Here is a 26,323-nt window from a genome sequence, read left to right on the forward strand (position 1 = left end):
CAAGTACCACCTAAACCCAGCCCTACTGCCTTCAACCGCTGCCAAAAGCCCCTGGCACCAAACAGTGTTGCTTCAGCTGCTAGTAGTTAATGCTCCTTGACTTGGAAAGGTTTTCAGCTCCTGGGAGCAACATGGTGAGGGCTCACCCCCCCTGTCTCCTCGTGACTGGGATCCGCATGCACCCTACCCCTGCCCAATTTACCTCCCTTTAAGTCTCACCAGGCTGTGAGCCCAGGGCCAAGGTGGGGGTGAGGAGTGTGGGGAGGGCGGAGAGCTCTTCCGGGAAGGGACCCAGCAGGGTCTTTGGCTGGCTGCCCTATTAGCCATGGCCCAGGACCCCAGGGTGGGAGAGTGAACAGAAAGGGACTGTGCCTGGAGCAGTTGCAAAATCTGTCATGACGAAGAAACTGCTCTCAAAGGCACTTGGTGGAAGGGGCCCTCTTCCCGACCCTCACTCAGGAGCTGGGGCCTAAAAGGGGTCCAGTCCCACTGCGGAAGCCTGGGAACTAGAAATCGTTGCAGACTAGACACCCCGCCTTTCCAGTCTCCGGGTTGGTGGGTGGGGTGGGGAGTGGTTCAGTGGCCCCGCCAGGGCCCGGACGGGAGAGGGGTCGGTCCTGCGGCACTGCCTTCCCGGGAAGTGGGGCCCGGCGAAGTCCAACGTGGAGAAGGGGCAGCAGGCGTCCCCTCCCGGCGCCTGTGGGGACCCTCCGCCCGTGTCCGGAGGAGGCCCGTGTCCAGCAGATGCACGCGGGGAGTGGGGAGGGGTGGCGGGGGAGAGGCGGGGAGGAGGAAACCCACAACAAAACTTGCGTCGCCGAGCGCGCGGCTGGACTTGAATGGAAGGAGCCCGCGCCCGCAGAGCGCAGCGGGGACTCAGAGGAGCGCGTTCGGCCAGCGGGGCAGGGTGCAGCGCGGGGACGAAGCAGGTACCAGGCGCCGGCGAGCTGCCGGGTGGGCCAAGGGGTCGGGGCCAAGCCGGGGCAGCGAACTCGGACTTCCCGCCGGGTGCGTGCGGACCGCCCAAGTGGGACCACCGCTTCTCGCATCTCTCCCCTCTTAAGCCCAGCACCGAGGGTAGGTTGGGGAGCTCTCCCTCGGGGGGCGCAACCCCTTCGAGATCCGTTGGGACCTGGCAGGGGCCTTTTCTCCTCTCTGGCCAGAGAGGCTGGTCCCAGCCCCCGGGCCCCTCCCGCTGCGCACATCTGGAAAGAATCTGAGGGCGGATGGGCGGGGGAAGTGGGAGGACGCGGGCGGGCGACAGAGAATGTGAGGGGCAGGTGGAATTGGGTAGGGGGCGTGGACCCCCGTATCTTGAGCCCGGGCTCAGTTACCCTGTGTCTTTCCACTCCACTCGTTCCAGCTAGTCCACCCTTCGACCTCTGTACAGACAGAAACGGAGGCCTATAGAGGGGCAGAAATCTGCCCCTAGGACGTGCGGACAGGTGAGAAGGAGCCCGCGCGCCCACCTCCGGGACCATCTTGGGGCTTGGCTCCCCAGCCCAGAACTCTTAGCTGGTGGCCTGGTGTCTATCGGTCGGTCTAAGTGACTGCCTCCCGCTGGGGCAGCTGGACTGAGGAGGGGGAATTCGGAGGGCGGGCAGAGGGGGTCGTCGCCCTCCCGCTAATGCGGAGAAAACCCCAGGTCGTAGGTCCCTGAACCGCCACCCCGGCGTGGGGTGGGGATGAGATTGCGGCTTTAGAATACCTGGTGCGCGGTCAGGTGGAAGAGGAGGTGGCGTCAGAGCTGCTGATGGCCTGTGGAGCTGGAGTTGGGGCTGGGCTGGACTGGGAGGCAGCTGCAGCCCAAACGTCAGGAGAGGAGCAGGGACGAGCGTGCAGGCTGCGCCGACGCCCCCTGTCTGGGAGGCTCAGTGGGACGCGCGCCCGGCGCTCGAGTGCATCTCGGAACTGCAGGGCACCGGCCATCTGAGCGTGAGCCCTGGGATGTGAGCAGCCCCGGAAAGCAAAGCTGTAGTCCACCTGGCTCCAAGGACACTACTGGTGTGAACTGGGAGAGCCCCTGGTCGATCTTGTCCCATTCTAGGCCCCGGGCCCAATCCACTCTAGCCCAGAGTGCAAGTTAGTAAATGTCAGATTCACATGACTTTTCATGAGAGCTTGTGGGAGCATACTTTGTCCCTTTTATCTGAATTGTGGGTCCAGGGTGACTAATGGCAGTACTGTTAGGCTTGGTAGAGTCACACACAAGAGCTCTGACCATGACTTGCCTGTAGCCCACAGTGGCTCCCTGTCACCAGCACCGCAGTGTGGCGGCTGATGCCTTGCAGAGGTGGACACCATCCTGTTCACCCTTCCTTAAGCATACCTCCCTCTCCCCGCCCCCCTCCCCCCATTTGCCTTTGCTTATGCCCTGCGCCCTGCCTGGAGTCCACCTGGAGAACTACTCAACCTTCAAGAGCAGCTCAAGGCCCTGGGCAGGAGTCAGAGGCACAAGTTCTAGTCCTGGTCTTGCCTTAACGTACTAATCCGTAAACAGGGAGTCAGATGAGATAATACTGTAGATCTTTTCCAACTCTGCCTTTCACAAATTCATTCATTTATTCAGCAAATGTTTTTGGAACCTCGGCGCCATGTGGGCAGGGGTGCTGTGGGAGCCTGGAGGAGCTCCCGAACCCAGCCAAGGGGGCAGGAGCAGAAGACTAACTCTTAGTCTGGGGGGTCTATAAGATGTCGTTGTCTGGGGCCAGTGCAGAGCAGGTGACCAGCAAGTCTTCACTGAATTTGAGTGGAGGAGGAAGGTCATGCTTGGGGTTAAGGATCTGCCTCCTAACTTGAAGATTTTCCTTCCCCTTCCTTCTTCTTCCTGCCTTAATCCCACACTTCAGCCCATCAGAGCATCGAGATTTTGGGTGGGAGGGCAGCAGGTCCCAGGGGTGTCCTCAGTAACAGTAACCCGTGCGTGTAGCTCACACTTGCTGGGTGCTGGCCTCAGCTGGGCTTGTTATTTCATTTAATCCTCATGAGGGGCTTGTGTCTCCATTGCCCAGACTAGTAAACAGGGGCCCAGAGCAGTGAAGTGACTCATCCGGGCTCAGGACTGGACCCCACACACTTCCGTCACTGAAGCTCTCCATAGGAGGGCTTGAGCTCCCCACAGGTTGGGTTGCCCCTCTCGCCCAGCCTCTGCTTTCCCAAAGATGTGAGGTGCTCCCCACCAGCGGAACTCCTCACTCTGGGGACTTCCAGAGACAAGGGGTCTGTTCTGTCCTTTATTCTTCCACACACAGCTCCAGTGTGGCCGGGCACATGGAAGAGGCCTTGGGGGCTTATGTTGCTCAACACTCTTAGAACAACAACAAGAACTGACATTCGAGGGGTCAGTGATGTAGCCCAGGACACACAGCAAACCAGTGGTGGAGCTGGGGCTGCCCAGGATCCCAAGGTCCTGAGGGTGGCTGGTGGCACTTGGGTCACCACTCTCTAAGCCCTGTCTGATCTCCCTTGAATCCAGCTTCCTCTCCACCCCTGCAGCCCGGCCCCTCCCAGTCTGCCCAGAAGAGGCTCAACAACCATTGCCGGCACCACTGCACAGCCCTTGAAAGCTCCGCACTGTCTGTCCATAAACCCACCAGGGCCACGCTCCTCATCTCCCTGAAGGTAAGGGTCGCTCTCCCTAACCTGGCTTTCAAGTCCCTTCTTTACCTGCACCTGCATCACTCTCTACTGGTATGACTCCTAGGCTCCAACCTCTACCACTTTTGGAGGTTTTTAGAAGTCATAACATGGGCTGTCTTGCCCCCAAAGCTTTGCACAGGCCACCCCTTGCTTGTAGCACCCTTTCCCTTTTGCCTGATACTCATCCTTCATAGCTAGTGAAACACCCCTTCTTCTGGGGAGCTTTCTCGGCCCCAGACAGGGTTGGGCCTCCTCTGAGTTACTATGGACTTTCGCTTCCCTTCATCATACCTCTGATGACAGTGGAATTATGATACTCACTTTACACATAATGTCCAATAGAAATACACTGTGAGCTCTGAGTGCTATTTATACCTCGTGTCTAATAGAAATACAGTGTGAGCCTCAAATGCAAGTCACATATGTAATATAAAACTTTCTAGAAGCTGCAGTAAAGTAAAATGAAGCAAGTAAAATTAATTTTAACAAATTATTTAACTCAATAGATTAAAAATATTATCATGTAATCAATATAATGATAAATGAGCTATTTTATGACACCATTAATATTAACAAGATATTTTGCATTCTTTTTTTGTCCTAAGTCTTTGAAACCCATGCACACTACAGTTTGCACTTACAGCGCCTCTCAGTTTAGACTGGCCACACTTCACATGCTCAGCAGCCCTGTGTGGCCACCACACTGGACGGTGCAGGTGTGGGCTCCTTAAAGGCAGCAGCCGTGCCCGAACAGTCTGTCTGGGTCCTCGGTGCCCAGCTGGGCTTTGCATTAGCCACAGCATCGTGGCTGAGACCTGGGCTGGGAGCTCAGCTCTGCCGTTGAACAGCTGTGTTACATTGGCCAGTCCCGCTGGGCCTCAGCTCCTCATCCATAAAGCGGTGATGATAACATTTTCAATATGGCTCATAATGTTAATATAAATTAAATATTTTTACAGATACAGTTCATAGATCTTCACAGACGCAAAGCTGAAGGTGAGGGAGGAAAAATAGCTGGCCCAGTGAGTGCACAGGATATGTGGGGAGAACCCATTGCCTGGCCTTCTGCCCTGATTGAATTTGGGGCCTGGGACTGTGCCCGGCACCCCCTCCCACAGTCCCGTTCTGCAGCAGGGTCAGACAGACTAATGCCAGTGCTCCAGGGGCTGGAGGCTGTGGAGCTTGCCAGGGGTTATAATGTGCCATAGGAGCAATGGTCTGTGTGCTGGCTGAGGATTTATTGTCCATTTGGTCAGGGGATGGGGCAAGCCAGAGTGTGGTAGGCACAGGGCCAGGCTGTAGCCGACTGACCCCTGGAGCCAGGGCTCTGTGTGTGCTGGGCTCCCTGGTTCTCTGCCAGGCCAGGGCTTGGGGGCCCAAGTCTGCTTAGGCTTTGAGGATATGTAGGGTCCAGCAAGACGTGTGGCCACCCCCCTTTTCCCTCCTCACACCTTTCAGATGATCTGGGAGGAGGACCTGGGACTGGACAAAAAAGCACAGCAGGATCTAGACAGGGAAGGGTGAGAAGCAGGGGGCTCTGGAGCAGGCAATGGTGTGGCTGGGGTGTGAAAAAGGACGGCAGATCCGACGTTAATGGTAGGAGGAGCCAACATTCATTTAGCAGTTACTGTGTGCAGTATGTTCATCCCACAGACTCTCAGTCTTTCGTTAGGACAACCCTGTTACCAGCCCAGGCATGGGGAGGAAGCTGGGTTTGGAGGGCGCCCCACACTTGCCCAAAGCCGCACAGCCGGTAGGAGCCAGGGCCCAGCTTGCAGCCCCGACTGTGTGGCTCCAGAGCCTGCTGAACAGACATCAGTGTCGTCAGGAAGCTTCCAGTTTACCCAGGCCCACCAGCATGTCAGACCCTTCCACGGCTCTGTGGGCTGTGGTCCCTGCCCTAATGGGAGGGGGACAGGCTCAGACCTGGGTGCGGTGCCCCTGGCCTGCACACTTGCCCTGGCATTTGTATTCACGGCAGTACTGATAGCTGCGCCTCATCACCAGTGGGTGCCAGGTGCTTTGCAGCTGTTCCCTTGTGGACTCCTCACAGAAGCTGAGAGTTCAGACAAGTATTATCTGTGAGATGAGGAATCTGAGGCTCAGTGAGGTCAGAGATGCTAAAGTGGTGGGCAGGGACACGGACTGGGGTCTGTGGACTCCATAGTCTGTGTACCCGAGCTGCCGCCTCTCGCAATCTATCCCACCCCAGAGAGGGGGATGGCATTCCAGATAGAAGGAGCAGGGTGTGCAAAGGCCTGGAGGGAGGGACTACTGAATAGACCTATATACCTGGGGCAGGTGGGTGTGGAACTGGAAGACAGGCAGGGCCAACTCCTGAAGACCCGAGAATGGTAAGCTGAAGAGCTGGGACGGCCGTGCTGGTCTGGCCCGCCGAGGCCTGTGACAGCTGGAGGACGGACACGGCCTCTCAGCGCTGCCCATCTGGGAGCTCAGCAAAACCCAGGCCAAGCCCTGTACGTCCCAGTCCTTCCTGGGCCTCGGCTTACCTTCTGTGAAGTAGGGGTACAGATTCTTCAGGACCAGGCCCGGTGAGGGTTGTGGGAGGCTCTTCAGACCTGCTTAGAAACAGGGCTTCGCTTCACGCCACCCCTCCAGAGGGCAGCTCTGATGGGAAGCCACCAGATCACAGGCATGCGAGCGCAGGATCCAGAGTGGTCTCTGCCTGGTGCCAGGAGGGCCCCATTAGGCCTTCTGTGGGCCCTAGCCCAGTGCCGGCTGTACCTAATAGGTTAGGTCGGCTCTGCTTCCGTGGCGGGTCTGACTCGACCCCTCCAACCCCTCCTGCAGGCACCATGGCCCGGAGCAGGGTGCTGCTGCTCCTGCTGCTGTTGCCGCCGCAGCTGCAGCTCGGACTGGTGCTCGCCGTGAGGGCGCCTGTGTTTGGCCGAAGTGGCACCCATAGCCTGAGTCCTGAAGAGAACGAATTTGTGGAGGAGGAGCCCGTGCTGGTCCTGAGCCCAGAGGAGCTGGGGCCCGGCCCGGCCACCATTAACTGCCCCCGAGACTGTGCCTGCTCCCAGGAAGGGGTCGTGGACTGTGGCGGCATCGACCTGCATGAATTCCCAGGGGACCTGCCTGAGCATATCAACCACCTGTCCCTGCAGGTGAGATCGGCACTGCACCAGTGGGCACTGGGGACTGCCCCCACACTCATGGCTCCTGCCCCAAAGCCCCACGGTCACAGCTCCCTGCTTGCCCAGAACCCCCAGTGCCCCTGGCTCCACACGCCCAGACTTGGGGTGCTGGGGCAGGTCAGACACTCAGATCTGGCTCCACCCTGGGGGTTCCCTCTGTTGTCCGGGTCATAGAGCACCATGATGTAACCCGCTTCTTTTCCCTGGGAGGAGTCTGGGCTGAAGCCTGTGAGGAGTGTCAGGCCCTGTCTGGAAAGGGACACGGACCTGCCCTGCAGCTGAATCTCAGACGCTGTTAGCAGCCAGGAAAACGAGGGCAGAGCCGACCCTGACAGAGTGCTCCGGGGGTTGGAGGACAGAGTGTGCTCTCCGGCAGCGGTATCGGAAGTGGACTCGGAGTTCCAGATGGGGGCTCTGAGAGTGCTGGGGTACCCAGTCCCCCTCCTGTGGCCCAGGAGCCCTGGAGGCTGTTTCCAGAGGCCAGGTCCAGTGAAGGAAAGTGACCTGACCACGGTCACACAGCCCTGGTGGGAGCCAAAGGCCAGGGGAGCCTATGGGGAAAAGGACAAGGTGACAACAGCACTTACTTTTGGCTCACCCAGTCACTCCTCCATTCATAAAATACCTCCTGGGCACCGGCTCTCCACCTCTGGTCCTGCGTGGGGTGCTGGGCACACAGAGAGGACTGGACACCTGCCTCTGAGGCATTCCCAGTTGTGGGGGTGGCGGAGACCTAAACAAGCGCAGAAGGTGACAGGTGGAGAGAGAAGGGCTACCTGTGCGGCCTGGGCGGCTCCTAATCTAGCTCCCAGTCCCACCCAGGAAGGCTTCTGGAGGAGATGGCCCCAGACCCAGACCTCCGAGGGGAGTGAGACACACAGAGCCCAGGAAGGGAACAAAAGTGGTTTCTGGCTTGGGCGTGGGGAGGACAGGCTGTCACCAGTGGGACGACGCAGGAACATGGGGAGCAGGTCTGAAGGGGAGATGACACTCCAAGCTGGAACTTCCTGTGAACACGCATGTGTGGGCTCCTAGACTGCGGGCCCCACATGTCTGTTGTGGTCACTGCTCTGCCTCTACCACCCAGATCCAGGCTTGGCCCAGAGCTGGCCGCTGGGTCTGTCCCAGACGTGGGAGAATCCCAGACGGAGGCGCCCTGCAAAGGGACTGGCTCCTGAGACTGGGGCTGAGGGTAGGGTTGGGCCCACCCCCCATGCTGCTGCCTCCTCACCACCCCTGTCCCCGACTCCCCAGAACAACCAGCTGGAGAAGATCTACCCTGAGGAGCTCTCCCGGCTGCAGCGGCTGGAGACTCTGAACCTTCAGAACAACCGCCTGACTTCCCGAGGTGAGGGGTCACCCAGGGCCTGGGACGGGGCCACCAGCGTGGGGATTGGATGCCCCCGGGAAGAGCCCCACCCTGCAGTCCCCGGAATGTGGCAAAAGGCAGGTCTGGGCTGGGCTGGCAGAGGGTCCTGGGCGATGACTAAAAGCCACCTCTGGGTGTCTCTGAGACCTGGGAGCTGGCGCAGGGGAGAGGCTTCAGAGACCTTTATCGTAGACTCTTCAGTCCACAGAGGCCTTTAGAGTCGGAGTTGTGGGGCCCTCAAATTTTAAAATGTGTGTTTTTTTCCTGATGATGAAAATAATTTTGATTATAATAGAAAGTGTAGAAATGTAGAAAAATAAAAAAGAAAATAAAAAGCCTATTCATAATTCTGCCACTTGGAGTTCATCACTGTTGATATTTTGGTCCATTTCTTTCCATTTTTAAAAAGCAGCTTTATGGAGGTGTAATTTGTATACATGAGATTCACCCAATTAATAGGTACAATTTGATGAGTTTTAGTCACCTATAGTTGCACAACCATCATCACAATCCAATCTTGTCTTTTCTCCCCGTGGTTTTCGTTCCACGCTGAATTTATAAAGTAGGTACTGTAGCTATTGTGCTCCGTTTCACGCAGCAGCTAGCTCAGCAGCCCTTCTCGTGCTGCTAGAACTCTCCGTGGCCGTCATTTCACACAGCAGCCGCAGGGTATCCCAGGGAGGGATGCCGCACAGTTTATGTAACTGTTCCCTCTCGCTAGATAACTGGGTGAGTCCAGCCTCTGAGGGTCTGGGAGCCTGGAACCCAGCATCATGGGCCGACCTCAGGACTGGAGAGGGGCCAGCCAGCCTGGCTGGGATCCCAGTGATGGCCATCCTGACACTAGACGGGGCGGTGGGGGCCGGATGGTGGGGCGCCCTGCCACGGGGCTGGGTTTGATCCTCTGGGGCTGCGCCCAGCACTCCTTCCTGGCAGGGATAATGTCAGTGTGGGTCCTCCGTCCCATGGCCTGACCTTACAGGGACCCATTCCCACTTAGGTGTCCCTGAATAGGTGAGGGACTAGTCATCCCTCAGCGGACATTGCACAGCTGCTCCTCTGGGCCCGGGGGTCCTGTGAGCATGAGGCTGGGAAGGCCTGTTGGGACTGGCTGGGAAGAGAGCACAGTCACACCTGCCTCAGGGAATGCCGTCCCCAGTCCCGGCGTGGGGTGGGCTCCGCGGTTCGGCGCTGGCGTGCTCCCCTGTAGCGTCTCCTTCATCCAGGGCTCTGACCGATGCCTGTCCTTTGAAGGGCTCCCGGAGGAGGCGTTTGAGCATTTGACCAACCTCAATTACCTGTACCTGGCCAATAACAAGGTGAGGGCCCGCCGCAGGGAGGAAGTGTGCTGACCACGCCCCCTGGTGTCAGAGGCAAGTTCAGGGAGCTTTCAGGGCCTCTTCTGGGCTGGCCACTGGGTCGTCGTTGCTGCTCAGACAGGCCCAGACCCCACCCCTTAATCTGGGGCATCCGAGCTGTCAGTGAATGAAGACAGAGGCCAAGGCTTTCAACAGTGTAGCTCATCTCCACATGGCGAGGGCACGTTCAGGGCTTTGAGGAGGAGACAGCATGTAGAGGACCAGGAAGGGACTCAGGAGTTCAGGCAGGGGTTTGAAGGCAGAGGACACTGCAGTAGAAGGGACATCATGAGAAAAGGCACAGAGACCCTTGACCTCAAAATATCTGGCGTGCCCCAGGGCTCTGTCCCGGCCCCTTCTCTCTGAACTGTCTCCACAATGGCCTCATCCGTGGCAGCCTCCAGCCCCTTCCTCGCCTCCCACCTGAGACTCAAAGACCCTTCTGCCTCCTGGCCGCCTCCCCTACATGTCCAATAGAAGTAGGACTACTTCCTGCTCACAGCCCCCAGCGCTCCTGCCACTCTCCATCTCTGTGGAGGGGGTCTCCAACCACCTACCGTACTGCTGGCCCGAGTGCGAAGAAAGTCCTGGTGCTTCTCACCACACCAGGCAGCCCTGAGAGCCCCACCCCCCATCCCACTCTCCTGCAGCTGGGCAACCCTGCCTCCTTGTTTCTGCCCCTTCTCCTCAGAGCAGCCAGAGCGACCTTTAAGCATCATTGCCCGCTTCTCCCCTACATCCTCCCTCCCTGCTTAAAACCCCCCAGCAGCTTTGCCTTCCGTCTGTCCAGAATGGAAGTCACATTGCCCCCTGCTGCTTTTAACTCATGGTCCCACCCACTCTCTCCTGCTCCTCTCCCACCCCCCACCTCCCATGCTGGGTTTGCTGCCTTGGATGCTCTCCTCTCAGATGGCATTTATGGTGCCGTCATGCCTTAAGTGTCTGTCACCTGTTCCCTGAGCACCCCACCCAGTCGTTCTGTCTGCAGCCTGTTTGAATTCCCTGCATAGCAGTGATCATTATCAGATACTTTTATTCCTTGTTTATTATCTTCTCCACTAGGATGTAAGCTTGGGTGGCGGGTACGGGGTGGGCAGAGGACTTCTCTGTGTTGTTGTCCAGGACATGCCCGGCGAGCTCCTGGACCCATGCCTGGAATGTTGTAGACGCAGGCTCTGCTGCTGAATGAATGAGGGGTGGTCACTGTGGGCTGCGTCTGGGAAAGCAGGGTGCTCATTGCAGCTAGATAGAGAGCCAGGGTCAGGGACCAGGGAGGGGTGAGAACAAGGAGGACAGGCAGGGCAGGGGACAGGCCTGGCGGGCTTTGAATGCCGAGCACAGGGCTGTGGGGGGCTGTGGACGTTCTAGTTTGTGTTGTCAGTGGAAGGGGACAGCAGGCCAGATGGCTGCATTTGCTGGGAGGGGACGAGCGAAGGGCCCAGATGAGCAGCAGGCAGTGGGACCCAGAGCTGACCTCCTCCCTCCATTGGTCTTTCTGCCCCAACTCTTTCCTTTCCAGTTGACCTTGGCACCCCGATTCCTGCCAAACACCCTGGTCAGTGTGGACTTCGCTGCCAACTATCTCACCAAGATCTATGGGCTCACCTTTGGCCAGAAGCCAAACCTGAGGTCAGAGGTCAGAGGGGGGCCCTGGGCTCAGGCTGGGGAAGGGGGAGGAGCTGAGCAGAGGCAGCCCCCCGATGAGGCAGAGAGAACCCAGACAGACCCTGGAGGAGGGCTGTGCTGTGTGGTGTGGGCATGAGGCCCCATGCTCGGGGCTGTGGTGGGAGATGCCCAGGGGCTGTGGGTGTGTGTGTGTGTGGGGGGACACAGGTTCCAAAGACTGAGACCTAAAGGGTGAGGAAGAATCGGTTTAGGAGGCGTGGACAGAGGGTGATATCTGTGAAATGATGGGAGCTGAGTGAGGTTGCTTCTCTCCTTCCTCAGCCCCTGGGGGGAGCACCTTCTAGTAGGCACAGCCATGCATCCTGTCCCTTGCTGACAGCTGCTTTGAGAGGAGTGAGCAGGGCACGGTGGTGCCAGAAGGGCTGGCCCCTCCCGGTGCCACTTCTGTACCTGCATCTGTCGCCTTACTCGATTCCCTCAATCCCCCTGAGGAGCCAGGGTCACTGTGCATGGTCTGTGGTCCCATCCCACAAATGAGAAGGCTGAGGCCCAAGAGAGGCACACAGCAAGAATGAGCTATACCTTCTATGTATTTCTTTGCTTTCTGGTCTTCTGGCCCTCTAGTGTGTTAGCTCCATGAGGGCAGGGTCTCATTGGTTGTGTCCATGCTATATCTTCACAGTCTAGAACATTCCTGGCATGTAGGGGCACTCATTGTGTACTTACTGAGTGGATGAGGCATCACTTACCGTGAGCCAGGCCCTGTGCTGGGCACCAGGGACACTTCCCATATTCAGGTAGTCCCACGGAACTTAGAGCCAGCTGTGTGGGGTTGACAGGCTGTGACAATTGGGGAATGACCGAGAACCCTGAAGTGCATGGAGAAGCATGGATTGGGAGTCAGGAAACCCTATTTCTGCCACTAACTTGTGGGGCAACCTCTGGTGTGTCCTTGGTCCCCTCGGCCATATAGGGGGCATGACATCAGGTAGAGTCTGAGGTTCCTCAGAGGAGAGGGGGATGCCAGAGGCGCCAGGCCCAACCTAAACAAGGTTTGGAGGCTCCAGGTGAGCGGGGGCTGGGTCCCGGGGTCCCGGGGTCCCAGGTGAATGAGGGCCTGCACCGCACCCCCAGGTCCGTGTACCTGCACAACAACAAGCTGGTGGACGCCGGGCTGCCAGACAACATGTTCAACGGTTCCAGCAATGTTGAGATCCTTATTCTGTCCAGCAACTTCCTACGCCATGTGCCCAAGCACTTGCCACCTGCCCTCTACAAGCTGCACCTCAAGGTAGGAGGGAGAGGGCAGATGGAGCACCCCCAGAGCGGGGCAAGAGCCCAGGCCCACGTGCACACGGTGGCAAGGCTGTGAGGCCCCGGCCCAGCACCCACTACAGAGAAGCAGGCAGAAGCCTGGCCTCCTGGTTTTCAGCCCCAAGCCCAGAGTACGCCAGGCCCAGGCACTCGCCTCACGGCTCCCTCAGACGCCTCTCCACACGCCCTTGGGCTCTGCCCTTGCCCCTTGGCTGTCTCTCATGGCCCCCTCCCCACTGCTCTCCCCCCCAGAACAATAAGCTGGAGAAGATCCCACCAGGTGCCTTCAGTGAGCTGAGCAACCTGCGGGAGCTGTACCTGCAGAACAACTACCTGACGGATGAGGGCCTGGACAATGAGACCTTCTGGTAAGCCCCTGCCTGGGCCCCCAGGAGGACCAGGCACCCGGGAAACCCCACCCAGCCAGGCCTCTCACAGGCACCTCTCGCCCAGCTGCCCTGGCCAGTTTTGCTAGAGAAGGAACTCTGAGGCTTGTGCCTCTGCTGACATTTCTGCCCCCGAGAACAAGCGATGTGCATGGGTAAGGCCTGCCAAAATTCCAGTGAGGCAGGGAAGCATTTGCAGACGCTGGCTTCTTGGTACAAAACAGAAACTCAAACATGTTTGTTGAAGGCAAATATAAATATATTTTCATTTTTTTAGGGCCCAGAGTAGCCAAAGAAGTCCTTCAACAATTGTTCTTCAAATAAACCCCTATGTGTCAGAAACCATGCTAGAGCCTTCCTGCGTCAATGTCACTGAATAATCAATCCAGTGAGAGGCTTGGAGAGGCTTGAGGTCCCCCAGTGAGCAGGCGGCAGAGCTGGGATGAATTAGAGGCAGTTTCCCTGCCACCTCGCTTGGGAACATGGTGGAAATAAGAGTGGGCTCCTGCTATGTGGGCTCCTGCCAACCGTCCTACTTGCCCTCGCCCCAGGAAGCTCTCCAGCCTGGAGTACCTGGATCTGTCCAGCAACAACCTGTCGCGGGTCCCAGCGGGGCTGCCACGCAGCCTGGTGCTGCTGCACCTGGAGAAGAACGCCATACGGAGCGTGGACGCGGACGTGCTGACCCCCATCCGCAGCCTTGAGTACCTGCTGCTGCACAGCAACCAGCTGCGAGCGAACGGCATCCACCCGCGGGCCTTCCAGGGCCTCAAGAGGCTGCACACCGTGCACCTGTACAACAATGCGCTGGAGCGCGTGCCCAGCAGTCTGCCCCGCCGCGTGCGCACCCTCATGATTCTGCACAACCAGATCACCGGCATCGGCCGTGATGACTTTGCCACCACCTACTTCCTGGAGGAGCTGAACCTCAGCTACAACCGCATCACCAGTCCGCAGGTGCACCGTGACGCCTTCCGCAAGCTGCGCCTGCTGCGCTCGCTGGATTTGTCCGGCAACCGGCTACACACACTGCCGCCAGGACTTCCCCGCAACGTACACGTGCTGAAGGTCAAGCGCAATGAGCTGGCTGCTCTGGCACGCGGGGCGTTGGGTGGCATGGCCCAGTTGCGTGAGCTCTACCTCACCAGCAACCGGCTGCGCAGCCGGGCCCTAGGCCCCAGTGCCTGGGCCGACCTCACCCATCTGCAGGTAAAGGGGAGGGCAGGGGGCAGAGCCATGAGAGAGGTACCCCCTGGGGAGGCCAGGCCTTAAAGCAGGGCTGGGCAATTCAGAGTAGGGCTGGCGTGCCTGGTAAGGAGTGAAGCGCAGAGTACCGCTGGTATGGCCAGGCACAGCTGACTATCAGCAAGTACAGGCTTGAGGAGGGCTGTGGGGGTAAGGAGAGGCCATGGCTACAGGCAGAAGCCCACGGTTCAGGAGGACAGGGGGCAGGGACAATTCAGGTGGCAGGAGAGTCAAACTCGCCCATCCACAGGCATGGGGATGTGTGCCCAGGGAAGGCTGGGTCGGCGGGAGGGCACGGCAGCAAGGTCCCTGAGGTGGTGGTCTGCAGAGGGCTGGGGGAGTCTGCTTGAGGTGACCTGGGTAGTGGGTGTGGCTGTTGTGGCCATGGTCAGAGGCAGGTTGTAAGAACTGAGTTTCTTACAGTGAAACCTCTGGACTCACTGAGAGGCTGAAAGGGAACTTCCCTAGAGAAACCTGGGAGGCAGGGCCGAGGTGCGGCCAGGCCCATGCCTGAGCCCAGAGCCTGTGCCCTGCTGTCTGGCTTCTGTGTCAGGGTTTGCTCCTCCTCTTTCTTAGGGATCTGCTCAAATGTCACCCCCTTGGGAGGTCTTCTCGCACCACCTAGCACCTTCCTCTGCGCTGTTTTTCTTCATAAGCCTCCTCCTTCCTCCCTGGCATTAGGTCATCTCTTTGCTTGTTTGGTGCCAGCTCTTCCCTCTAGAATAAGGAAGGGCAGGCGTTTTAGTCTGTTGTGTTCTCGGCTGGACCCAGGGCCCTGGCCTGGTAGGCTCACAGTCCCTGCCTGTGGGGGCAGCTGCTGGGACGGGGCTGTCTGGGCTGGGGGGGAGGGAGGTGGGCACAGCTCTGAGGGTGGAGCAGGGTGGGCTCAGGGAGGCAGGGGGCCCTGCAGGAACAGCATCAGCTGGGGTCTCTCCTCACCCAGCCCCCTCCGCTGGGTGTCAAACACCAGGATCCAGCCACCCGTGCCAATTAATCCCTCTTAGGCGTACCCCAGGAACCCCATTCACAAGGGTCCAACCCCATTTCCTCTCCTTCATACCTGTTCCTTCTCCTACTGCATTGCTAACTCACTGAAGGGGGCGACCCCCCGCCCCCCCGGTGCCCACGGGAAACCTGGAAGCTGCCTTGGCATCCCATGTACACCGTCTGCCTTGCAGTCCCCCTCGTTCTACCTGCCAGCTCTACCATTGCATCCCGATCCGGCCTCTTCTCTCCATTGCTGCTGCCCATACCCCTAGCCAACCCACCCCCATTTCTTGCCTGGACCCAATCTTCCTAGGAATACCTACTCCTGCACTCCATAAGCAATCAGAAAGTATCTTGAAAAGTACATACTCAGCTTACACTCCTGCCCAGCTCCTGATCCGTCCGTGGTTCCCCATTGCCCTTAGAACCCAGATCAGCATCCTTGCCACAGCCCTCATGGCCCAGGCTGCCCCTGTCCCCAGCTGAGCGTCCTATTTTCCCAGGTGCACCTGGCTTTGCTCTTACTGGGCCCTCTGCTGGAAGCAAGCAGCGTTTCCGCCCTGGTGCTACCTACTCCCTCATTCATTCCACAAGTCGCTATGGAGACCCCAGCATGTGTAGGCACTTCTAGAGCTGAGGACCCAGCTGGGAGCAAGGCATTGGGAGGCTCACTACTGTCCTGGAGACTGTAATATACCTGGACTCAGGTGTCACCTCCTCTGGAATGAGGGCAGGTGATGCCCTCCTGCCCTCCTGCCCGATGATGGGCAGGTTAAATACCTCCCTGGGCCTGGATGAGTTCAGTCAGGGAACGGGTGTCTGTTGGGGGCAGATTCTTCCTCTGGTTGTTGGCTCTTCCTACAGGCAGCAGCTGTTCCCGCTACCCTGTCAGTGCCCCCTACCCGAGGCTGCGTCAGGCTCCTCCCCCAGGCTGCCTCGTGGTGGCCCCATTCCACTGGCTGTCATTGTTAGACTCTGTGTCCGTCTGCCAGCCTGGCTTCTGGAGGGGGGAGGCAGTGTCTCACTGGATTCCACGTCCACGTCCCCAGCACGCGTGGACACAGCGGATGTATGGAATGAATGAGGAAGTGCTGGAGCCGTGTGAAGGGACACGGTGGGGAGCAGGGAGCCCTGTGTGTCGGGGAGGTGACAGGGAGGCTCCCTATGGTGCAAGAAGCTCATGCTCCCCTTGAATGTTGAAGCCCTCAGCTTCCTGAGCCCGAGCCCCAGCCCGTTGGGGTGAGGTTGGCAGTTCAAGGATGATGGAGCCCCACATGGCGCTACACAGGGCTGCTGGCTGGGGCACGCTGACAGCTGAGGGACAGTGCGCTGGGCCGTGCACATCCACATCTCCTGCCTACTGCTTGTTCCTTATGCCCCCTGGGAAAACGCCCCATTTTCCAGGTTTCCCACTTCCTGGACTGTGGGCATGTGGTGACTCTGAGACTGACCAGCCTGGGGTCACCATCAGCCTTGCACTCTTGCTGCTGACCCCTACACATGTGGCCCCTGAGGTCCACAAATAAGCAGCCCCACCCATGTGGCCTCCAACCCCACCCTCCTCTGGGAGCTGTGGGGCGAGAGTCAAAGACTGGGACTCCTGGCCCCTGCCCTCTGGGGTCTTTAGCCTGGAGGGGGTGACATGTGTTGATGGGGAAGGAGCGTTGTCCAGGCATCCTGCCTGTGCATCCGTGTGGGAAGGCAGGAGCCGCTGGGTAGAACCAGGGTTTGGGGTCAGGCGCACTGGGTTCCTGCCTGGCTGTGTGGCCTCGGACAGATCTCTCAACCTCCTTGAGCCTCTGTTTCCCCATCTGAAAATGTAGTAGTTACAGATCCCTCCTCACGGAGTTATGGTGAGATTTAGATGTTTGGGGGGTGAGTGGGGGGCCTTTGCAAGTCCTTAAGTGCTTTTACTTCCGCGGTCACCCCTGCAGCTGCTGGACATCGCCGGGAACCAGCTGACGGAGATCCCGGCGGGGCTTCCCGAGTCGCTCGAGCACCTGTACCTGCAGAACAACAAGATCAGCACCGTGCCCGCCAACGCCTTCGACTCCACGCCCAACCTCAAGGGCATCTTTCTCAGGTGGGAGGTCCCCTGTGGCCCTGCCCTCACTTTGTGGGTGAGTGGCCCAGGGTCAGCTCTGGCCCCCCAAGCGGTAGCCACACTGGATAGCTGGGACTCCCCTTGATACACTGTGTCTTCCAGCCCCCTGCCTTTCGTGTTTGCTGCACCGTCCTCCTGCAGGACCCGTCCCCTCCCCTTTTCCTCCTGGGTGGGTCAGTGTCGGGGTGGGGTTCTCAGCACTGACCCCACGCGGGTGGCTGTACAGGTTTAACAAGCTGGCTGTGGGCTCTGTGGTGGAAAGTGCCTTCCGGAGGCTGAAGCACCTGCAGGTCTTGGACATAGAAGGCAACTTTGAGTTTGGTGACGTTTCCAAGGACCGGGGCCGGTTGGAGAAGGAAGAGGAAGAGGATGAGGAGGATGAGGAGGAAGAGGAAGAGGAAAGGCGATAGTGACCAGGTGAACCGGATCTGATATAGGTAAGTGGTTCTTGCTAGTTTCCTGTCCTGACTCAGTCTAGGTCTTCCTGTCCATGCTCCACCCCCCGTCCCCTGCCGCATTGTTCAGTTTGTAAACCAGTACGAGCCTTGGGTGTGTGCCAGGCCCTGGGCGGGAGGCTGGGATGATGGCAAGCTCCTGGAAGGCCGGCCTGTGCCCAGGCATTCCCTGCAGGGTGGTGATGCCCTGATAAAGCCCACACAGGGAGTGGACGTGGGAGCCCTGGTGGAGGCTATTGCTGCAATCCAAGCCAGAGGTTATGGGGTGGGAGGTGAGGATGCAGAGAAGCAGATGGGCCTGAAGGGACTGGGGAGGCAGACTCAAGTAGTCCCTCCCCATGGGAGTGAGGGGGAAACCAGGCCCAGGTTCAAGCTTGGAATTCAGGGTGGACGAGAGGAAGGCCAGTTTTGTTTAGGGGAATGTTGAGTTTGAGGGACCCAAAAGGCACTGGGGAGGTGCTCAGGGATGGGTTGGATATATGGGTCTGGGCATCCGGAGGGAGGCCTGGGCTGGAGGTGGGGACCCAGGCATCATCATCCTGAAACGGTTGCTGAGGCTGCAGGAGGCGGGGGAGCTCGTCTAGGGAGAGCGAGTGAGCGAGTGAGCGGCTGAGAGGGGCTGAGATGGAGCAGCTAGGGAAGGAGGTAGGGAAGCCACAGACAGCCTGGGTCAGAGGGTGTTCACACATGCATGTAACACAAGCCCCCGCATGTGATCAGCATACACATGCCCGTGCTCACGCACACATGTCGAAACACGCACTCTCACCCACAAAGCATACATTTGTGGGGGACACACTGCACGTGCACGCACACATTTGTGTGCACACACCCCCACGGCTCTTGTGTGTACATGTGCACACACATGCACACACATGTTCTGTGCACACACATGCCATGCATACATGTGCAGTGGAGAGAATCGGCTGTGTCGGTGCTGCTGAGAGGCGGGTGGAGCTGAGCACTGCCGACGGCCCGCTGTGTTCATCCACACCGTGGTCACCACAGCCTTGTGGGGAGCAGCCTCGTGATGATGGGGGCGGAGTAAGAGGCTGGAGACAAGTGGGTCCAGGGAGCGTAGACAACTCTGTCCAGAAGTTTGGCTGTGAAGAGATGAGGGAGGTAGTGGGGAGGGGTCAGAAGTCCAGGCAGAGCTCAGCTCACGCTGGGTCATTTTTAAGGAATGGCGCTGGTCTGAGTGCCCATGGGGACGGGCCGAGTGGAGGGAGGAGTTAGAGATGTAAGAGAGAGGAGCAGAGTACAGTGGTGACCCTGTGGAGAGAGCAGGAGGACTGGCTTTGGCAGGAGGGTCAGTACTCCCTCCACTGTGGCGGGAGGGACAGAGGACTGAGCAGCAGCAGTCACAGGTGGGTGGCTTGGTGGCTGCTCATAAAGTCACGTCAGCCAGCTGCCTTCGACTTGTGGTTTTCTCCCTGCAGCACGAGATGCTCAGCGGTGGGGCTGGGGGTGGGGATGGATAATGGGGTCCCCCGCAGCTGGGGATTTGGTTAGGTGTGGGGGACAGGAGGGAAGCTGAGTGTACTGGCAAGAGACCGTCTGCAGTGGTGGATCCTGGGGGTTAGGCTGCAAGGGGAAGGGGGTGCAGACAGGAGGTGCTGGTAGGCAGGGTTGCTGGGGGGCATACTGGAGAGGGCCACAGGAGATGTCGGCGAGCGGCCAGGTGGAGAGGTTGGGTTACAGGGATGGCAGGGAGCTGGGGGTCACGGGGTCAGGGTGTGGTTGGAGGGGGCCACTGGGCCACTCTTAGGAAGCTGGCTTGGAGTAGGGCCTGGGGCAGAGGGGAGTACCAGGGGGTGAGGGGGTGAGGACCCCAGAGATGAATGAGAGGTGGGGAGAAGGGTGTGCCTAGGGGCAGTGTGAGTGTGGAGGGCAGGCCCAGGGCAGCCGGGGCTAGGAAGGCGGACCCTGTCTCTGGGCATCTTCCTCAGGCGGAGCCAGGGGTCAGGAGCAGGGGTGACTAGCCATCCAGTGTGGATGCTGTGGGCCTCGCAGCGGGGGCTGTGGAGTCCTGGGGTGGGGGAGGATCTGCCTCTCTGGGGGACATGGGCCACGGTCAGGTCAGTTGAGTGGAGTCCTGGGTGAACCCCCGAGAGTGTCCAGAGGGACCCAAAGGCCCCCTAGTCCACCCCAGGCCCGGCCACAATGACACGAGCACCTCCCAGGGGCACCCACTGGCTCTGGGTGCCAAGGAGCAGCCTCCCCGCCTGCCCGCAGTCACCGGCCCCCCAGAGCAGCGGCATGTGGCCTGCCGGCTCCGACCCACCTCCCCCAGGCAGGTTGTGGCTGGGGGGTCTGCTTGGCCTCCCTGACACTCCCACGTGTTCTACAGGATGATGGCCATCTGGACCCTCTCTGCCGCACGGGTCCCTGCCCTGTGAGCGCCGACTCTGCCGCACTCCAGACACAGCCAGCACCGATCCCACCTACCCCCCAACACAAGCTTAGCGCACAGTCTCTCATCCCCACCCCTTCCTACAGTTCATGCCACAGCAGACGCACACACACAGCACGACACACCCACATACAGCCAGCTGCTCGTCGTCCTCCGCAGGGTCCCACTGTCCACTGCATGCCCAGCACCACCATCACCGTGTCTGAACCGTGCACACTCAGGGAAGGGTCTCACCCCCACCCTGGCATCAACTTCCTACACACACACACACACACACACACACATGAGCCACGTGCAAACAGCCCTCCTCGGCCTATGCCGCCAACAGCTCTTGCCCCAGCCAGAAGTGGCCAGAACAGCTTGTTGTCTGCCTGGCCGTCTGTCCGTCCATCGTCTGGAGAAGACACAGAGTAATCTCCGAGCTCTCTGCGGCCAGGTGCCTGCTGCCCTTCGGAACTCACAAAAGCTGGCTTTTGTTCCTTTTCCCTCCCTTTGGGGACAGGAATGTCCAGGACTGCTGCCCTGGCCCCCCAGATGCCGGGGAGTCCCTCCTTGCCATGCCCTGGCCGGCCACAGGCGTGTTCGGGGCGGGCGGGGCCCCAGGGGAATTCTCCGGTGACTGCCGGGGCCACGGCAGGAGGGAGGTGGAGGAGGGGGGCTGGGCTGAAGGAGGGGGGAGGGCCCGGCCCCACGGCCCCACGGCCCCACTGCCGACCAGACACCGTTTTTATTCTTCAGGCCTGCAGGGAGTTCTGGGTGCCTTTTTGTTGTTGTTGTTGTTGTTGTTGTTGTTTTAAGAAAAAATGATAAAAACCTCAAAGCTGATTTTTGTTGTTATAGAAAAACTAATATAAAAGCATTAGCCCTGTCTGGCAGCCCGTGGCCGTGTCTATGTGTGCTTCCTGCCAGGCGCCGCCCCCCCCCGTCCAGCCCGGCAGGGGTCAGCGCGAAGTTCAGTTCCCGGGGCCTACAAAGTAGTCCCACAGGCAGAGGGCCAGGGACACAGGGTGTAGTCCCAGGTTAGAAGGCCAAAAGGCAGCTGTGGCCTGGTGGGGCTCAACGGGTCGGGCGGGACCGCCACGCCGGGCCTGGGAGCTCACTGTGTGCTCCTAGAGGCTGAGCATCCAGGCAAAGGACCTGCTGGCTTTGGGCTGCTCAGGGCTTACCTGGAATGTCACCTGTGCACTGAGTGGGCGTTGCTGGGGGGGGGGGCGGATCTGTCCCATGGAGGACGGCTGAGGTGGGAAGGGGACCCGAAACAGGCCTGGGAACTGGAGTAGAGCTTTGGGAAGGGGTGCAGACATGACCAGTGTGCCCACCACCACCAGCAGGGCCAGAGCTGGGGCCGGGGTACGTTGGGGTATAGTATCCCGCTCAGAGCAAAGAAGAGCTTCTGACAAGCAGAGCCACCCCTGGACGAGATGCCTAGGCAGCAGCAACCCACCACTGGGGGTGCATGTGCACGCTCCTGCTGAGCCCAGTCAAGAGCAGGTGCCTGCCTGCGGGTGGGGCAGACGCCACTGCTCAAAGGGCCTAGAGATGTGACCTAGGGAAGGGGTGGGGAAGCCCTCACATGATGGTGGGAGTGGCTGTAGCTTGACATCTGACCTCTCCTAGCTGCCTAGGCCTTAATGAAGGAAGGGTGCTTCCCCGGTCCACCTCACAGCCCGGCCCCACAGTGAGAGGGGGATCCTGGGGGCAGGGCCCTTCCCAGACTCCTCAGACTCTGGGCCTGGGAAGAGGAGGGAAGCAGTTCAGCAACGGAGGACTGGGAGGCTGCTGCCCTCCTGATTTTCTGAGTGACGTTGGGAAGCCTCTTCCCTTCCCCTGCTTCAGTGTCTTTATGGCTCCACAGCGTAAGACCGGGAGGTGGGTCCTCTCCCCAGAGTGCATACAGAACAGGCTGTGGGGCCAGGTTCACCTCGGCCCGCTGTGAGCCTCCTGGGGGTACGCTGGGGCTGAGGACAATGTGGGAGATGGTCTGAAACTGTCCTGGGGCCTTAAAGCAAAGCATTTGCCAAAGGGAGCCCGACTGGCTGAGGTACTTTGTTCCATTTGTGGGGACTGATCTCAGGGCCTATCCTGCAGAGAGGCCCAGGCCAGGGGCCGAGTGGTCTGTCCACGCTGCGGCTGTCAGGACAGGCCCTGGGCAGGGGCCTGTCCTGACAGCTCAGTAAAGAAATGCTGGCTAGAGTATGGTTGCTAAGCCCACAAGACTCAAAAACGAAATACATTTATTTAGTTATCACTGAATTTGCAAACACAGAAAAGAATATAAAACTTAACTCATCTTTATCCCTCAGGCTTCTGGGGAGTCCTGACCCAGAGCCAACTGGGCAGCTTATACGAAACGTCCCAGGCAGCCTGCCCCTGGGTCCTGGCTGGCCCACCCGCCCAGCGGAGGCTGGCCCAGATGTTTCCAAGGGCCTGGGCAGCCCCAGCAAAGACACCCCCACCTCCGAATCATGGGAGCTTTGTGAGAGAGGACCGCTGGGTTGGGACCAGACAGGCCGAGGCACGTGGAAGGCAGCAGGCCTTGGTCTTGGGCTGGCCCCCTCTCGGGCAGAGCTGTTTGAGGCCACGTGTTATGGGGCTGGGTGGAGGGCTGGCCTGGGCCAGGATGCAGAGGGGCAGGCCCAGAGGCTGCTGTTCTGTCTGCATGAGTGGAAAGCGGTGGTGGCTGCGGGGCTGCAGGACAGGGGCAGAGCCTGGAGCCTCTCTGGGCACCTGGCCCAGCAGGCGCCCCTGTCCTCGGGGAGGGAGTGGCCAGGGCGTGAAACACCCGAGTTGGAGCCCTCGCCCTGACTTGCTCTGAGACCTGGGATACACGCTTTCAGCCTTAACTCTGTCATCCAGAAAGTGCGGACCATAACCCTTGCCTGCTGTCCTCACGGGCCATCACCGTGGGAAGTCACAGCCAGGGCTGGGCTGGGCTGGGCTGTGCTGGCCCATCACTCCCCTGCTGGCGTTTCCTCTGCGAGACTCTGCTTTCTGTCAAGCGGAGCTGATTCCGACCTCCCGAGGGAGGGAAGCATGTGTGAGGCTCACCCCTGTCGGCTGCTCAGGAAAGGAGGAAGTCAAGATGCTGCCCTCTGCCCAACCCTGGAGGCCTGCCCGGGCCTCTGCAGCTCTGCAGGCTCAGACGTTGGTCTCAAGCTCGCTGATTTCAATGGTGCAGTGGTCCAGGCTGGCGGCAGGCGGCTCCTCGTCCTGCTCCACCTGGACAGGGATGTGGTGGGGGCAGGTGGGGCCCAGGGTCAGCTCTGAGGCCTTGGCCACGCTTTTCACACAGCCATTCTGCTGGGTCGCCATGATCTCCTGGAGGCTCACTGGCTTGGTCTCGCAGGGCAGCAGTTTCTGCGGGGAGGGGACAGGCCTTAGTAGCCGCTGGAAGGGGGTAGACAGCAGGGAGGACCGAACAAGCAAGGCCTGGGAACAATGCCATCATTCTTTGTACAGATGTGCCATGGGACCTCGGTGGGTCACAGGGCCTCTCTTGGCTATCCTGCCTCCTCCTGGGGCTGTCCTAGTAGAGGAGGGACCCTGACCCACAGGGTGCAGTGAGGGGAGTGAGCCCCTGCCTGGGCCTCAGCATCCTCCCCGTGGAGCTGGGCAGCCCGAGACTCGCTACTCGTGGTTGTTGAAGGAGCCCTGAAGCCCCCGAACCCCTGCAGACTCGCAACATCTGCGTTGCTGTCAGCTGGCGCAGCGCCACCCCCACGCTGGGGCGCAGCTCCCCTCGGGTGGGGTGTTAGCTTCCTGGAGCAGTGGTGCTCAACAGCTGGCTGTGAGAGGGGTTAGTCACCACTGGTACCAGGTGAGAAACTGAGGCAGAGAGTTGTGGAGGGACTGAAGGCCCCCTGCTGGTGAAGGGAAGATCGGTGTTCATCCCACCCAGGCCTCACCCACTGGGGGCTCTTGGGTGGCTGGGCTGGGGCGGAGGCATTGTTCTCACCTCGGTGACTGTGTCCTGAGCAAAGTCCTTCCGGCAGATGTGGGCCATGATCCCTGCAGCCAGCGCGTCACCCAGCACATTAATCATGGTGCGGAAGCGGTCCCTGGGGGGCCAAGGTGGGCCGTGAGCAGCGGGCACTTGTAAGGGGAGCTGGGAGAGGGCAGGGCCAGCAGCCCCTGCGGGCAGCAGTGGCCAGGGCAGAGCCCCCAGGGAGGTGCTTTCCAAGTGCTCCGAAGCCCACCACTCCCTCAGCGGTGGGAAGGTGGGCGGGTGCGGGGCTTCTTGGGCCTGCACAGAGCAGGGGGCCTGTGCTCGGCAGGGCCCAGGCCCGGTTTAAAGGTTTGCTCTCACCCTCCCGGAATTCTTCACAATTTGTAAACAGGGGACTCCAGATTTTCAGTTTTGGAAACTGGGCTCCACAAATTATGCAGCCAGGCCAGTGTTGATGGGTAAGGCCTCCCACTGTGCCAAACCAGGGCATTTCCCCTGCCCACCCCAAAAGCCTGCTGCTCGAGGGGAGGGGCCACCCCCACTCACAGAGCCCAGTCGACTGCGATGATGAGGGTGATGTCGTCAGTGGGCAGTCCCACGGAGGTGAGCACAATGACCATGGTGACGAGCCCGGCCTGGGGGATGCCGGCTGCCCCAATGCTGGCTGCTGTGGCTGTGATGCTGCAGAGCGGGTGGGGAGAGGAAGAGGAGAAGCAGCGGGGCAGGTGCCATGTTGGGGCCCTGGCCCCAAAGGAGGCCGGAGTGCCTGCGCCTCTGGGACAGCCATATGGGGCAGGGGCTGTTAGGAAGGCCACAGCAAGGAGTTCTTGTTGGGGGAACAGGTTCCTGCTTGAGGCCTGACAGACCCATGGGCCCCCATCCTGGCCCTAGCAGAACCTCCTGAGGTGTCTGTGGAAAACCCTTTGTCAGGAGCTGCTGCTTCTGTGGGTTTCCAGGACGCTGCACAGCTCTGCCCGGCCTCCCTCTGGGGCCAGGCCCGCAGGGTCAGACTCGTGCCCTCAGGCGGACATGGGAGGCCTTCCTCTCGGCCTCTGCCCCTCACCTCAGCACCTTCCCTCAGCTCCAGCCGCACCCGCTGCCGCTCCATTGTCCCCAGTCCTGCCCCTGGCCTCTGCTTCCTTTGTGCTTGCCTGCAGGGCCCTCCCTCTGGATCTCAGCTTCCCGGCCTGCTCGGAGCCGCCCGCTCTGCAGGGCTCTGCGGGGGAAGGAGCTCAGTGCCGCCAGTCGCACAGGTCAGGTCATGGCCCCAACCCTAGTGTTGACTTGCTGTGTGGCCTAGAATGAGCCCCTCGCCTTCTCTGGGCCTCGGAGACCCCCTTCCAATCTGGGAGTTTGAGCATCTGAACAGCAGCCACCCTTCTACCCCAATCCACCTGGGCGCGGGGTGTCAGGAGCACACCTGATGGTGATGATCTGACCGAAGTCCAGCTCGTAGTTGTTGACCTGGGCGATGAAGATGGCGGCCACAGCCTCGTAGAGCGCCGTGCCGTCCATGTTGATGGTGGCGCCCACGGGCAGCACAAAGCGGGCGATGCGCCGGTCGATGTGGTTGTTCTCCAGCAGGCACTTGAAGGTGATGGGCAGTGTGGCGGAGCTGCAGGCAGAGAGGCCGGCGCCTGCCCACCATCCTCCTCCAGGATGGTCAGGGCCTCTGGGTGGCCAGCCCGTCGTGGGGGAGAACAGGCTGGAGGGGCTCTGACCATGGTCGGGGTGGCACCCTTTGGGGCCACCCAGGCCCAGGGCCTCAGGGTCACACAGGTCAGGAAGGGACTTACACCAGCAGAATGCCTGCTGTGCGCAAGCACCTCGCGTTACGCACACTGTCGTGTGATCCTCACGGCTCCCTGTGGGGGTGGGGGTTGAGTCCTTTTTACAGATGAAGAGACTAAAGCCCAGAAGGGAGGGCGGACTGACCCAAAGCCACCCTCCCTGGGTTCCTATTCCAGCCTCCTTCTAGCCGCGTGGCCCGGGCGGGCTCCTTAACCTGTGTGTGCCGAGTGTCCTTGTGCAGCAGGGAGGACGACAGAGCTGCCAGGGCGGCTCGACGAGGAAGCGCTCGGCACAGTGGCTGCCCCGTCACAAGTGCTCAGGCGATGGTGGCTGCCACTGTGGCTGTCGCTGTTTTGTCACTAGAGCTCCTGGTGGCAGTGCCGGGACCAGCACTGACATCTGTGTGGCCCCAGAGCCCTTCCTACCCCGCCGGTCACTGGGGGCCCGGGGACCCCACTCCCACTTGCGAGAGCCTCCGATGAGCCCAGACGGGCTGGGCTGAGGTGGTGGTTCCTGTCCAGCAGGAGGTGGC

At 59.9% G+C, this 26,323-nt stretch overlaps 2 protein-coding genes across 8 annotated transcripts in view; one reads left to right on the top strand and one right to left on the bottom strand.

Annotated features, from left to right (window-relative positions):
* Positions 1-785: 785 nt before the first annotated feature.
* On the top strand, positions 786-20,695 carry PODN (podocan). Of its 3 annotated transcripts, none has more exons than XM_036026099.1 (12): positions 789-929; positions 3,496-3,621; positions 6,451-6,767; positions 8,052-8,145; positions 9,421-9,485; positions 11,044-11,153; positions 12,285-12,441; positions 12,717-12,832; positions 13,402-14,059; positions 17,017-17,165; positions 17,413-17,603; positions 19,992-20,695. In XM_036026099.1, the coding sequence occupies exons 3-11, from the start codon at positions 6,456-6,458 to the stop codon at positions 17,594-17,596; spliced, it is 1,845 nt and encodes a 614-aa protein (XP_035881992.1). In that variant the 5' UTR covers positions 789-929; positions 3,496-3,621; positions 6,451-6,455; the 3' UTR covers positions 17,597-17,603; positions 19,992-20,695. The 3 variants fall into 3 exon arrangements, with proteins under 3 accessions (XP_035881991.1, XP_035881992.1, XP_035881990.1); XM_036026097.1 differs by having other exon boundaries at positions 790-929; positions 17,413-17,623; XM_036026098.1 differs by lacking the exon at positions 3,496-3,621 and having other exon boundaries at positions 786-929; positions 17,413-17,623.
* Positions 20,696-22,248: 1,553 nt separating this feature from the next.
* SLC1A7 (solute carrier family 1 member 7) overlaps positions 22,249-26,323 on the bottom strand; it is a 46,644-nt gene continuing 42,569 nt past the window's right edge. For 3 of the 5 annotated variants that reach the window (XM_036026103.1, XM_028513806.2, XM_036026104.1), the window contains 4 exons: positions 25,421-25,615; positions 24,547-24,681; positions 24,010-24,112; positions 22,249-23,411 (listed from right to left, as the gene is read on the bottom strand). In XM_036026103.1, the coding sequence (XP_035881996.1) occupies positions 23,193-23,411; positions 24,010-24,112; positions 24,547-24,681; positions 25,421-25,615 (652 nt within the window). In that variant the 3' untranslated portion in view covers positions 22,249-23,192. The other 2 variants (XM_036026102.1, XM_036026100.1) reach the window with 2 other exon arrangements.

This window comes from Phyllostomus discolor, chromosome 5 (assembly GCF_004126475.2).
Source record: "Phyllostomus discolor isolate MPI-MPIP mPhyDis1 chromosome 5, mPhyDis1.pri.v3, whole genome shotgun sequence".
Lineage (NCBI taxonomy): Eukaryota > Metazoa > Chordata > Mammalia > Chiroptera > Phyllostomidae > Phyllostomus > Phyllostomus discolor.

Excerpts from the sequence above, each read along its gene's own strand:
- PODN (XM_036026098.1), top strand. The coding sequence starts at position 6,456 with ATGGCCCGGAGCAGGGTGCTGCTGCTCCTGCTGCTGTTGCCGCCGCAG. Across the intron at positions 9,486-11,043 it reads TGTACCTGGCCAATAACAAG|TTGACCTTGGCACCCCGATT; the intron begins GTGAGGGCCCGC and ends TTTCCTTTCCAG. Across the intron at positions 12,833-13,401 it reads CTGGACAATGAGACCTTCTG|GAAGCTCTCCAGCCTGGAGT; the intron begins GTAAGCCCCTGC and ends CCCTCGCCCCAG.